This window comes from Mustela nivalis, assembly GCF_964662115.1.
Source record: "Mustela nivalis genome assembly, chromosome: 9".
Taxonomy (NCBI): Eukaryota; Metazoa; Chordata; class Mammalia; order Carnivora; family Mustelidae; genus Mustela; species Mustela nivalis.
Window position 1 is genome coordinate 115,084,307 of NC_139028.1, and position 13,127 is coordinate 115,097,433.

The 13,127-nt window shown below is 51.3% G+C and overlaps 1 protein-coding gene across 6 annotated transcripts; it reads right to left on the minus strand.

Moving 5' to 3' along the window:
• Window positions 1–238: 238 nt before the first annotated feature.
• On the minus strand, window positions 239–5,129 carry TMEM134 (transmembrane protein 134). Of its 6 annotated transcripts, none has more exons than XM_082748698.1 (8): window positions 4,873–5,127; window positions 4,019–4,083; window positions 3,463–3,525; window positions 3,232–3,308; window positions 2,818–2,914; window positions 991–1,035; window positions 722–775; window positions 239–632 (listed from the first exon to the last, which is right to left on the minus strand). In XM_082748698.1, exons 1-8 carry the CDS (start codon window positions 5,044–5,046, stop codon window positions 254–256), a joined length of 954 nt encoding a protein of 317 aa, XP_082604824.1. In that variant the 5' UTR covers window positions 5,047–5,127; the 3' UTR covers window positions 239–253. The 6 variants fall into 6 exon arrangements, with proteins under 6 accessions (XP_082604824.1, XP_082604823.1, XP_082604825.1 ...); XM_082748697.1 differs by having other exon boundaries at window positions 3,463–3,552; window positions 4,873–5,125; XM_082748699.1 differs by lacking the exon at window positions 2,818–2,914 and having other exon boundaries at window positions 285–632; window positions 3,463–3,552; window positions 4,873–5,129.
• Window positions 5,130–13,127: the final 7,998 nt, after the last annotated feature.

Here is a 13,127-nt window from a genome sequence, read left to right on the forward strand (position 1 = left end):
CCTCCAGGTAGAGGAATGGGCAGGGCCAACTCTGCTAAGGGCAGGGGGAAATGGGAAGCTTGGTGGGATCTCCTCCGGGCTTGCAGGACAGAGTCCCAGGCCCAGATCCGCCCCCAAAGTGCAGAAGCAAGTCTTAGAGCATCAGGACTGTCACAATGAGAAGACAGGTGGTCCTGGAGCCCCTCGGCTCCATCAGTCCTCTCCTCAGTTTTTGCAGGAGCGGGACTGCGGCCAGGCTGTGGGCTGGGCAGGGCTAGCGGGAAAGAAGGATCAGTGGTCTCTTCTGGAATGAAGTACATTCTTTTATTAGCACAAAACACCACCAACCCAGCAGCCCCAGGGCCCAAGAATAAGTTAAGGCACAGAACAGGCCAGGGGCGACTTTTCCAGGCCTGGGTATTGGGCAAACTTCCTGAGCAAACTTCGAGGGGTTGGGGGCTCCGGGGTCCCGCATTTCTTCCCTGGAGATGAGGGAGCAGGAGCGGACCCGAGGGGCGCCTCCTGGGGCCGCTCGGAGACGAGGCTGGATTCCGGCTGCCCGCCCGCGGTTCACTTCTCGAAGTAGGGCAGGTAGAAGAACTGAAAGCCCCGGTGGCCCTTGACCGCGCAGTAGATGAAGATCACGTGGTAGACTGCGGGGCGGGGCCGGTCAGCGCCGAGGGCCCGCCCAGAGCCCCGCCCAGCCCGCCCCGCCCCGCCCCGCCCCGGAGCCCTTTCGCACCTCCGGGAACCAACAACAGGAAGCCCGGCACGAAGAAGATGGCGCTGGAGACACCTGCAGCAAGAGGGGCCGAGTCAAGGCTGGGGGGCACGGGGCGGGGCTCACGGGTCACTGCCTGGGCAAGTGTCACTGTCCGCGGTAGAAGGGGCCGTTTCCTGCTTGGAGGGCGGAAGCAAACTTCCAAGGGGCCTAGGGACTCGCGGGTCCCCGAGGAATTCTTCCCTCGAGGGGGACCCCCGCTGCCTGCGGAGGTAGGAGGGGGCGCTCACCTGGCGAGGGGGCCACCTCCAGTCCCACGGCGATCAGGATCAGCACTGCACACAGATGGAGCCGCGAGGGTGAGGGCGGGAGGAGGGGGCCGGGGCCAGGGCGGGGTCCTCCACCCACAACCCCCAGCAACGCTTAGGCCCTAGCAATGGTATCCCCCACCTGAACTGAAGGTTCCCTTGCCATAGACCCTTCCTGGGAAGCTCACCAAGCTCTGTGTTTTCCGAGTAGGGCCCCTAGCAGGCCCTGGGAAATGTCCCCAAAGAGATTTTTCTCTGCTCCTTGGTGTGCTCTTTCAGTCAATCAACAAATATTTATGGAACACTTGCTGTGTGCCTGGTACTGAGAATCCCACAGGGAAAGGCAAATGAGGTCCCTGCTCTCATGGCCCTTCCTGGTGGCGCAACCAACAAGAACCAACAGCTACAACCCAGGGGGCTTGGGATCAGGCTGCAGGAGGGCCAGGTCTGGCAGCACTAGAGCCTGGGGCATCAGGGAGGGGCTTCTTGGAGGCAGTGGCCACTAAGCTGAGCAGGGGTAGCAGTAGCAACAGCAGGTAACATTTAGTTACCACTTACCAGGTGCTGCCAGGCACTGGGCTAAGCTTGTTACCTGCACTGCTTTATTGACACTGTGACTGAATGAAATAGATATGATCATCCCCATTTCACAGAAGATGAAACTGAGGCAGAGAACTGCATTTCAGAAGGAGGAGGCGACCTGACTCCAGAGGCTTTGCTGTGGGGATCGTGCAGGCAGAAAAGGAAAGGAGTGCTCTAGACAGAGGGAACAGCATGGCAAAGTTCCTTCCCATGGGAGGAACGTGGGGCCTTCTAGGAGCTAACTGATTTTGCAAGAGCGGAGAGGCAAGTGCCCAGTCTTGAGGAGTGAGGCAGGGCCTGGAGACCCCGGCAAGGGACGTGGACTTTGGCTGAGGACAGTGGGTGTTGGGGAAGTCATGGCTGGATCAACTTTTCAGACCCAGAGAGTCCTGGGCCCCCAGTTAGAAAACGGGATTGGGGGGAGTTAGGGAGCTGGGCTCTGCAGCAAGGGCGGTGATATAGGACGGAGGCTTGAGGACCACTGTGGACCGCTATGGGATTTGTGCCCTGCACAGGGCACCTCAAAAAGAGTACACCTGGGGACTGATACGCTACTGACCACCTTGGCCTAGGGCTGGGGGCCCTGCCCGCTCAGAGGAGGCGTGTTTTTCTAATTCCTGCAAAGGAACTTTACATGTCTAAGGTGGCCTCCAGGTAATGTCCGTGATGTGGGTTTAAATCCCAGCTCATTCACTTCCCAGCTGAGGTCTGAGCAAGTCCCTTCACCTGCCTGAGGCTCTGTCCTTACTTCTGAACTGCGATGGTATTAGAGCTTGTCCTCATGGGTACTGAGAGAATGAAAAGGGGTAAGGCAGGTGGCCAGTGTGACCAGTGCCCAGCTTTGCAGTGGCTGCTGGAAAAGCAGTATCTCCCCCTGCCCCCAAGACGCCCAGAGACGAACCAAGGCTGCTGCTCAGCTCTCTGGCCAGGGGACTTAGACCACCCTGGAGGAGGAAGAGAGCTGCCACAGCTGGGCTGTCCTTACGGGCCCCTCTTGACCCCACCCCTGTCCTTTCTGGGGATCGTGAGTCCTCAGCCCCATAGACCGAGTCCGAAAACATCTGGCTGTGCGATCTGTCTGCTCTGGGCTTCAGTTCCCCCATCTGGGCAATGGATGTGCCCAGCGAGAGGCAGGGATAGGTCCTCATCCGCACTCAGACTCCGGAGAAGGGGAAATGACAGGCGCACTGGGGACCGGGTTGGCTGGGTCACAGCCCTGTCTCTCACCTGCTGTGTGACTTCCATAAGGGGGGAAATAAGCCTACGCTGCACCTGGCTCCAAGCAGACAAAGAATAAATGGCAGAGTGGTTACTCTTCTGCTCCCTGATGGATTTGGTGGGGGTAAGTTAGGAAAAAAAGAAAAGAAAGGAAGGAAGGAAAAGAAAAGAAAAGTTAAGTTTAGAGCACCGAACCAAATTCCCCTTCAATTATGTGTAATTTCCTGGCTGTGTGACCAGGAGGCTGGGCCTGCTCCTCCCAAGGCCTCAGTTTCTTCACCTGTAAAATGGGGGTGGGGTGATGGTAGCCAGCTTCCTCCTCAGGATGCAGGGAGGCTTGGTGTGCCAAGGGGGATGCACAGCTAGCACGAAGGGAGGACGGGCCCCTCATGGGGGTAGGCAGGGGACCCGCAGGGCACTCACCCAGCCCCAGCAGCAGGAGCAGGAAGGAGGCCAGCACTACCCGGCGGTTCTTCTGGATCAAAGGGTGCTGAGTCCAGCTGGGTGGCGGGAGAGCAGGACGGGTATGAGAGGTGACACGAGCCCAACTCCCTCCTGTTACCCTTCCCCCACCCAGAGGACCGAAGGGGAAAGCCCGGGCCGCCTATTCTGGGGGCACAGAGCGCAGGGAGCTTGAGCAGGGCTGGGCCTCACCTGCAGCAGGCGTGGTAGGAGCGCTGGGTGGTGTTGCTGATGGTGCTGAAGGACCACTGGGAGCTGCGGATGGACGTTCGGCTGGAATCCCTGCAGGCCATTTGGGCCCAGTGAGAGGCCGGGGAAGCAAGGAAGGGGTGGTGGGGGGTGGTGCAGGGACTAGGGCTGGGTGTTCCTGCGGGATGGAGGCACTGAGAGGGCACAGGGTGATGAGGAATTCAAGGTGTGGGGTCTCTGCAGGACTGAAGGTGGAGAAAGGCTGGGGAGTCATGCTAGGATTCCTGCAGGACAGGTGACCTGTGGGAAGGTAGGGGCCAGAGCAGGCTGGGGGGTTTCTTCAGGATAAAGAGCGTGGTGGGGGTGGGTGGGTGGGGCTGGCACTGGGGTAGGGGGACCCTGCAGGACAGGGGAACCCGTGAGGGGAGTGGGGATCAGGCTAGGAATCCTTGTAGGACATTGTGAGAGAGCTGGGTGATCTGGGTGGAAGACTGGCCAGGGACCTGGGCCACAAGAGCCAGGAGCGGAGGTAGAGGATGGGTCCCCACCTGGCCCTGACCTGGTGCTGACTCCCCCATCCGGCTCCGGAGAGGCCTGGGCTGCGTCCTCATCGTTCTCCAGGTTCTACTCCAGAACACAGGGCTCAGAGAGGTTACTGGGCTCAGGCCCTTCCTCCTTCCCCCTCAGGGAGAGGAGAGCAAGCCCACACAGCTGTTGGCCTGGCTGCCTGACAGCTGCTCACCTGGCCCTCCACCCTCCTGCAAAACGGGTTTGATGATTCACACAAACCGAAACCCAGGTAGGATGTGGGTGTTGGGGGCTTGGGGGCGCGAGGTGGTGGCAGGAGACACCGGGGCTGGTTGAGAGCTCCTAGCATGGGTCCCAGGGCCAGGAGTTCTCCCAAGTGGAGCTTTCAGAATTCACAGGCTCAGTATGCAGGCGCTGGATTTGGGGTGCCAAGGAGGGGCAGAAGCCCATGGTTTCAGGTTTGGGGCACAGAAATCTGGTACAGGTCTCGAAGAAAAGGATCCTAGAATCGGTGGAAGTCCTCTAGGGCGAATGGAGATTTCCAGTTCAGTGGGAAGTCTGCATCAGACGTACAGAGCGCTCCCCAGTCCAGGGGGATAAGGGGCGGGGGAGGGCGGGTTAGGTCAGTATCCAGGAATGGGTGGGAACACCGGGTGGGATTTCCAGTTGGGGCCAGGAGACTTGCACCCGGATTCCGGTTCTGGGCTCTCCAGTGGTGGCTGGGGACCAAAATCAGAGCTGAGAGGGTCTAGGCTGGGCCCTGGATCAGCAGCCTCGCAGGCTGAGGCCTCTAAACAGATTTTCCCTTGAGTTGGGGCTCTCCAGGGTCCGGCCTGGGGTCCCGCCCGGACCTGGGCTGGGGTTGGGCTGGGCCGGACCATTCACCTGGTAGCGCAGCCGGGACTGCTTGTCCTCGTCGGCCACCTCGAACCGGGCCCGGCGCTCGAAGTGCAGCGGCCCGAAGCGGGAGACCCCGCTGAATTCGGGCCCCGGGCCCGCGTCCTCCAAGGACAGCTCGAAGGCGTCATCGATGCTGAACTGGGGCCGGGCGGCGCTCATGGCCCCGGCCCGCTCAGGTGCCCCTCGCCGCCGCCATCCGGGCCCGCCTGCCCCTCGCGCCACGGTCCCGCCCCCGCACGCAGGCCCCGCCCCGGGCCGTAGTCTTGGGAGCGCGACTGTCCGGCGCCCTGGCCGAGGCCCCGCCCTTACGTAACGGCCCCGCCCCTGCACGCCGACAGCAGGCCCGAGCTGCCGAGCGCCGAGCGGACCAGTGGGCGGGGCTTCCTTTGGGGACCGCACAGGGGCCATGGCGCCTCCCAGCGGCAGCCTCCGCGAGCCACAGCGGACGCGGTACTTGAGGTAATCCCTGGGTGTGTGTCCTGGGCTTGGAGAGGCAGCCACACGCCGGCCTCCCAGGCCCAAGATGGGGCCTTCTGCATCCCATCCCGCGCCTCCAGGGCCAAGGAGACTCCAGGGTCCAGACTGTGTCCCCACCCTGACTCACCGCGGATCTGCATGGGATGGGTAGACTTACCCCCGCAGACATGGAAACTGAGGCTCAGAAAGCTTATGTGGCTTCTGTTCCTCCAACCCAGTCCCTACTCAGCAGCCAAAGTGATCTTTTAAAATATATCTGATCTTTTTCTCTGTGTGTTATTTTTAAAAGAGGTTTATTTGAGAGAGGGCGCCGGGGCGCCAGAGCGGGGGGTGGGGGTAGGGGTGTGGGGGACAGAGGGAGAGAGAGAGAATCAGCAGGCAGACCCCACTGAGCGAGGAGTCCCAGGTCGCCAGATCCCAGGACTCAGAGATCATAAATTGAGCAGAAACCAAGAGTTGGCCACTTAAGGACTGAGCCACCCAGGTGCTCCTCTCTGTGTGTTATTCCTAATTTAAAAAAAAAAAAAAGTATGGGGCTAAGTCGTCTGTATAAAACTGCCCCTTGGTTTTCCATTGTGGCTGAGGTCTTTCTGACTAAGGCCCACAAAACTGTGAATGCCCTGGTCCCTCTATCCATCCAATCTCATCAAGCCTCTTCTGCCCCTCCTTCACCTACCCTCTGCAGCACAGGCCAACCTTAGGGCCTTTGCACGTGCTCTATATCTGGAAAGCACTTAACCTGGCTCTTTCACAACTGGGTCTTTATCATCAGTGTCCCTGTTCAAATGTCACGTCTCATGGGTTCCATCCCTGACTACGCCATCTAAAGTCAGTTACACATTACACAGCACTTGCCTAAAGTTAACTTATTTTACCTGGTTTTACTCACCACTGTGTCCACAGTGTCTGAATGAATGAATGAATGAATGAATGCTTTGAACTGAGTGAGTGAATGCTTTGCCCAAATCCCAAATGCCCACAGGTGGTGGAACTGGGGACCCGGCATGCTGACCCTCCACTGCCCACGCTTCATTCTGCGACCTCACGGACAGAGTCCTACTTCACGGTTTAGGACACATCACTGCCCTGAACCGGGTCCCTCTCAGCGTGGGCAGTCAGCCTCCGTGTATCCTGCTCGGTTCTCTACACGTGGGTCAGCTGCCACGTGAATGTTTGTGATCTACAGGTGCCGTGTATAAAACTCCTTCTGCTGTTTATGTTTTTGCATTTGTACACTCCACACTCGTGGTGTCTACACGTCTCTCCTTCGCCAGTTGCATGCGGCGTACCATGTTGGACATCCAACACTTTTTTTAATCCACGGCATCCTTTGGCGAGGCCCGCTTAGCTCGGTCTCAATGCCCCGTCGCATAAGTGTCATGAACACCTTCATGCTACCTCCTGATGGACGGTGAGAGGATTCTTGAAGTAGGACTGCCAGGCCATAGGGTACAGGCCCCCTTGATTGTCACACTCACCGTGAGGGTTCTGGTTTTCTCTTAGCAATTTCGAACGCTTACTAGTCTGATGAATCTAAAAGGGTTCCTGATTTCCATCTGGCTCCTCTGACAACTGGGGAATTTGAATAGCTCTTCATGGACTTGGCAGTCGTGGGGCTGCCCTCTTCTGTGAACTCCGTTCATATCCTTTGTCCATTTTTCCTATTGGGTTTCTGGCCTTCTTTCTGCTTATCTGCATGTCTATATGTGGGTAAGTATCAATCAATGCCTTGGTGTTGTACAGACCTCTTCCCTGGTTTGTCTCCTTATTTGTCTAAGCTTTCCTTGGTTAACAATGCTGGGAATGCTGGGATGGAGTGCAAGCTGGGGCTCACGTCACTCATGGGCATCCTCGGGGAGCGCAGCCTTGGCTCCTGCTGGGTCTCAACCAATGGATGATGGGGGCTCCAGGTACCAGCGCTACCCAGATGTGGCTACTGGGATGGGCCTCGATTTCCTCTCTCAGGCCTAGCACTCTCCCTCATTGACCTGCAGGGGGTGCCCCAAGAATTCTCCCCGGGGCTCACTTGAAAAACCTGCTGAAGAATACCTAGGCGTTCAAAGACTGTCTGCCCAGGACACCGGTCCTGTTTGGTAGCTTCTGTTTCAGCCTCCTTTCTGGCCCACTGCCACATAGGCCTTCTCCAAATGAGGCTGCAGGGGGGATCTGCACCCCATGCCCTCTTCTGCTCCGTTCACACCATGACAACTCGAATTCCAGTTCTCTCCACATTCTTCTTGGAGGCCTTCTCCAATGTGAGGCTCAAACTTACTACCCTGAGATCAAGGGGTTGGACGCCCTACCCACTGAGCCAGCCAGGCTCCCCTGGGGGAGGTTTAAGCTTAACATTTCCACGAGGGTCAACCCTGGTATGACTTTTTGTCAGAAATGGGTTAAACTGGAAGATGTTTTGTTTCTGTCTTGAACGGGTCAGCCCAGAAGAGTTTTTTTTCCCAGCATTCCTTACTTATTCTCTTTCCAAACCTTAGTCTTCAATATTTACTTTATTTTTATTTATTTGAGAGAGAGAGAGAGAGAGAGAGGGAGAAAGAGAACACAAGCAGGGAGAGTGGCAGAGGGAGAAGCAGACTCCTCGCTGAGCAGGGAGGCTGATACAGGGCTCCATCCCAGAACCCTGGGATCGTGACCTGAGCTGAAACGCCGACGCTTAACTGATTGAGCCACCCGGGTGCCCAGGCATCTCCTGTGTTCTTACAGAGCCCCTAACATAAGTCCTCTTACCTTGAGGCCTGCGATCTCCAGCTGATCTGGACGTTGTGTTTCCTGAGGGATCACCCCACTCTTCCTAAGAGTTTAATCACCCTCTGGCCTTGTTCTCCGTCAAAGCCAAGGGGCAGGTGGGCATGACCCACCTGTTGTGTAAATCTAGGATCTCCTCGTGGTGGTACTTGGTATTCCTTAGCTTCCTCTAAATTCACATTCAAGGCCAGCTCAAAAAACAAACAGGAAAATCCTGGGAACACAGGGAAAATAGAAACTGTTTCTGTTTGGTTTTCTCTTTTTTCTCTGCTTCGCTTACAAGTCATGTTGGGCTGGCTGCTAGATGGCTGTATCACCCGAGTCGTGCGTCTGGTCCGTAGCTGGGGACCACTGCCTGGTTTGTTTCGTGGGCCAGGGGCTAGAGGGCTCCGGATTCTCTCACAAGGAGTTAGACATACAGTTCAAAGTCACTTCAAAGGCAAAGAGGCAGATCAAGCCATTTGAAAGCAAAAATTTATTGTGTTTCCTTTCAGAGTTCTGTGAATTTACTAGAAAGGAAGGAAGGAAGGAAGGAAAGAAAGAAAGAAAAAGAAAAAGAGAGAAAGGATCAAAGTTTACAGAATGCTCAGTTCCAGCTAAGAAGGCAAAAGGTGAGAGCTTGTGGCCACGGGGTACTCCCCCAGCAGATGCACAGTAACATCTGAAACTCCCCCAGATTTGTTTCCTGCTTTCAGAGAGGCAACGTTCCTTTACTCGCCATCTCTCACCCTATACTTGGGTCACTAGTCAAATGACTACAATGTGACAGAGGTATTTTGGGCTTGGTTTGGTTTTATTTGCTTCACTGCTATAAAATGAGATTTCCAGTTCATTTCTGAAAAATAACTTGGTCAATAAATTCATTTTATTCTGCTTCTATTTTTACACCCAAAGACTCATTAAAAGAAAAGAAAAAAAAAAGGATCCTCAGTTTTATAGGCTCAAGCCCATCAGGTTTGTGCTGTTTGAGTTTTGTTTGGAGTGTTTGCTCATCCCAAGATCACAAAGATATTGTCCAATGTCACAGTATCCCGGCCTGATAGTTTTATGATCCAGAAAAGTGTTGCAACAAGGTAGTTCAATGACTCTAGAGGCCAATGTCGCTGGAATTCATCTTGTCCTTACTAGCGCTGGGATTTTGGAGGGCCAGGACGAGGGTGAAAAATTTAAGGGGCCATCAAAAGACCAAGCAAAATCAATAATACTTTAACGCACTACTTTTAAAAATAAAATTTAAGGCAAATATACACGATGAGCAAAATATCAACATTTAACTTTATTTATGATTATTTTAAAAAGCTTTTATTTATGTATTTATCTTAGAGGGGCACCTGGATGATTCAGCTGGTTAAATGTCTGACTCTTGGGTTTGGCTCAGGTCGTGATCTCAGGTCTTTGGACTGAGCCCTTGGGGTCTGCTTGAGATTCTCTTTCTCCCTCTGCCTCTTCTCCTCTCTCAAATAAATACATAAATAAATCTTTATCTATTTATCTGAGAGAGAGAGAGAGAGAGACAGTGCCTGGGGGGCTGGAGCAGAGGGAGAGAGAGAAACTTAAGCAGACTCCATGCTGGGTGTGGAGCCCAATGAGGGGTTCAATCTCACCACCTTGAGACTATGACCCTATCTGAAACCAAGACTCAGAGGCTTAACTGATTGAGCCACTCAGGTGCCCCCAAATATCAAAATTTTAAGTAAAGACATGATTTGAGTTTGCATGACTCGCCTCACTCATCTCACCCTCGTCCAGCCTTGAGCAAGTTATGCAAACGCTCTGTGCCTCAGTTTCCTCATTGTCAGGTGGAGGTAATAATAGTATTTCCTTCATTGCATTAGTTTAGGATTAAATGAGTTCATGCATATTAAGGAGCATAGCACAGGGCCTGCCATATATAAACACTCAATCCATATTAGGTATTACAATTTAAATTAAGATCCTTAACCCTATGGACACTGTCTCTGGATATGGTACAAGAAGGATCCGTATTTATTTTAGGGTGAAGCAGTTTCCCCAAATCACAGACCAATCAGTTCTTCCTCTTTCTAAATGGTGGTGCCGCTTTCATCATATGTCAAGTATATGGTTGTTGACATACGTATCTATTTTAAGCTCTCTTTTGAGTCCTTTGGTCCGCTTGACTAATTCTCCATATCACATGCTTTTTATTATTATGGTCTGCAGTGTGGTTTAAAATAGAACAAGCCACCCTCCTCACCGCCACCCTCTGCCTTCCGGTCACTTTTTTCAAACTTGACCTAGGTTTACATGCACCTTTATTCTTTTGTAGAAATATTACAAAAATTTTTTCTATGTTCTTCAGAAAACATCTTAATTTTCACTGGGATTTCAATTATACTTCTAGATTAATTTCAGGAGAAGTCAGTTTCAAATGTTAGGCTTTTCAATTCATTAAAAAGGTATGTCACTCAAGTTATTCGTGTCTTCCTTTGTGTCCTGAAAATATTTTCTCTCCAACAAGTTCCAGGCTATGTTTTTACTTCCTAAATACTTCCTGAGTTTTATTTCTCTTGTGAATGGTATCTTATTTTCTATTGCACCTTTTTATTGGGTTATTGATAGTATGAAGAGTATTATTAATTTTTCATAGCTTTATTTTATATACCTGTAATACTTCAGAATTCTCTAATTTGTTAAAATAGTCTGCCCATAGATCTATTGAATTTTCTATGTAGATGTAATTACTCTCACAATTTATTTTTCTTGGTTTATTGCTTTGGCCAGGACTTCTAATACTATGCTAAATAGCATTGTTGGTAGAGAGTGCTAGTTGTCTTGTTCCTGATGTTGAAGGGAATCTGAAACTTACTCCATCATACTTAATCACATATGGCTTTTTATCAATCTGACAAGGTTCCTTTTTTCCTAACTGTAAGTTTTTGTTTTTGTTTTTAATATTTATTTATTTTTAGAGAGAGAGTGAGCGAGCGAGAGCAGGGGGAGGGGCAGAGGAAGAGAATCGCAAGAAAAGTCTCCACCACATAGGGAGTTGGATGCAGGGCTCAGTCTCACTAGCCTGAGGTCTTGACCTGAGCCGTAATCAAGGGTCAGATGCTAAACCGACTGAGCCACCCAGGCACCCCACCTAACCGTAGTTTTTATCATAAATACTCATAAAACTTCATCAAATGCTTTTCCTGAACATTTTGAGAGAACCGCATGATTTTTCTCCTTTAGTTCATTGATGTGATGAATGATTGATGATGTGATGAATGATTCTTATGTTACTGGAATGAACTGTACTTGATCTTGATGGTTTTTTTGTTTCGTTTTGTTTTGTTGTAAGAAAGTTTTAGGGCGCCTGGGTGGCTCAGTCAGCATCTGTCTTTGGCTCAGGTCATGATCTCAGAATCCTGTCCTGGGATGGAGTCCTGGTGTCAGGCACCCTGCTCGATACGAAGTTGGCTTCTCCCTCTCCCTCTGTTCTTCCCCCCTGCTTGTGCTCTCTCTCTGTCTCTTTCTCAAATAAATAAATATAAAATCTTTTTTTAAAAGTTTGATTTTTAATTGTCAGAAAATACACAAAAAATTTACTATCTTAAACATTTTAAAGTGCACAGTTCAGTCGTGTTAAGTATATTCACACTGTTATACAACCAATCTCTAGGACTTTTTCATATTGTAAAACTGAAATTCTATACTCATTAAACAACAAATCTTCATTTGCCTCTCCCCCACCAACCACCATTCAACTTTGCCTCTATGAATTTAACTGTTCTAGGCACCTCATATAAATGGAATTATATAATACTTGTTTTTTTTTGTGAGTGACATTCACTTAGCATATTGACACATTTTTGTGCACACTAGTGGTTTCAATTATCTTAATATTTCATTTAGTATTTTCTATATCTATGCGAATCAGTAAAACAGGCTTATGCCTTTCTTGTCTTACAGTATACTTATCTGGTTTGGGAATCGAGATTAAGCTAGCCTCAAAATATATCGGTCAGCTTTTCCTCTTTTTCCATTTTCTGGAACAATTCGTATAAGACACAGGCTTCAAAATTGCTTCAAAATTTGGCAAACCTTAGCTGCAAACTTCCTGTGTTGGTATAAAGCAAAAGCAAAAACCAGACAAACAAAGCACATTTCCCTCTCACCTTGGAGGTCCCACCTCTCTCAGGGGATTTCTTGTAGGCAACGAACCAGTGTGAATGTCTGAAACACTTAGCACCTGGGTCAGAGGGGAGTTAGGAGGGTAGGATGAAGACATGACACAGGCTTCAAGACATTCCCCTTCCTGGAGTGGGGAGTCCTTTAAATAGGGGGAAGAGGGACACCTGGGTGGCTCAGATAGTTGGGCATCTGCCTTGGGCTCAGGTCATGATATCCAGGTCCTGGGATGGAAGTCATGCAGAACCCCATGCCAAGCCCCATGTCTCCTGGCTCCTGGTGGTGTCTGCTTCTCCCTCTCCTTCTGCCTCTCCCTCTCTCAAATGAATCTATAAAAAAATCTTTAAAAAAAAGTAATAACTGGGAAAAGGCTCCTATCGCTATTGTTCACAGATAGTTTCCAGAAGCCAAGAAAAACCTCGTTTTAGTCGCCAAAGTACCTCACTTTTATCAGTCTTGTATTTCCTAACATTTATTATGCACCTACTGTGTGCCTGACACTGTGGTTTCAGGGGACGACTCGCTCACTCCTGACCCCCACGAAGGGAGCTTACTGTACTCACAGGAATACGGAAACCCTCCTTCCCCTCTTTCTTACTCCTGGTTTTATTTTTTATTTGTCGCTTATTTATTTATTTATTTTCCAAGAGAAAAATCCAGGACCCAAGAGTCACTATTGTGCTAGATATGCAAAAAGAAAACTAAAGGCCAGAATGGGATACACAACAATAGCGGCTTTAGGGAGCAGTGTTAAGAAGGGGGTCCCCCGCATTCTCCGAGCCCTGCAACGCCGTTACCGTACTACAGCTTTAAGCCGGTTGGGTGGGGGAACACAACCACGTGGGAAGGCCAGTCCAAATCCATTCAAG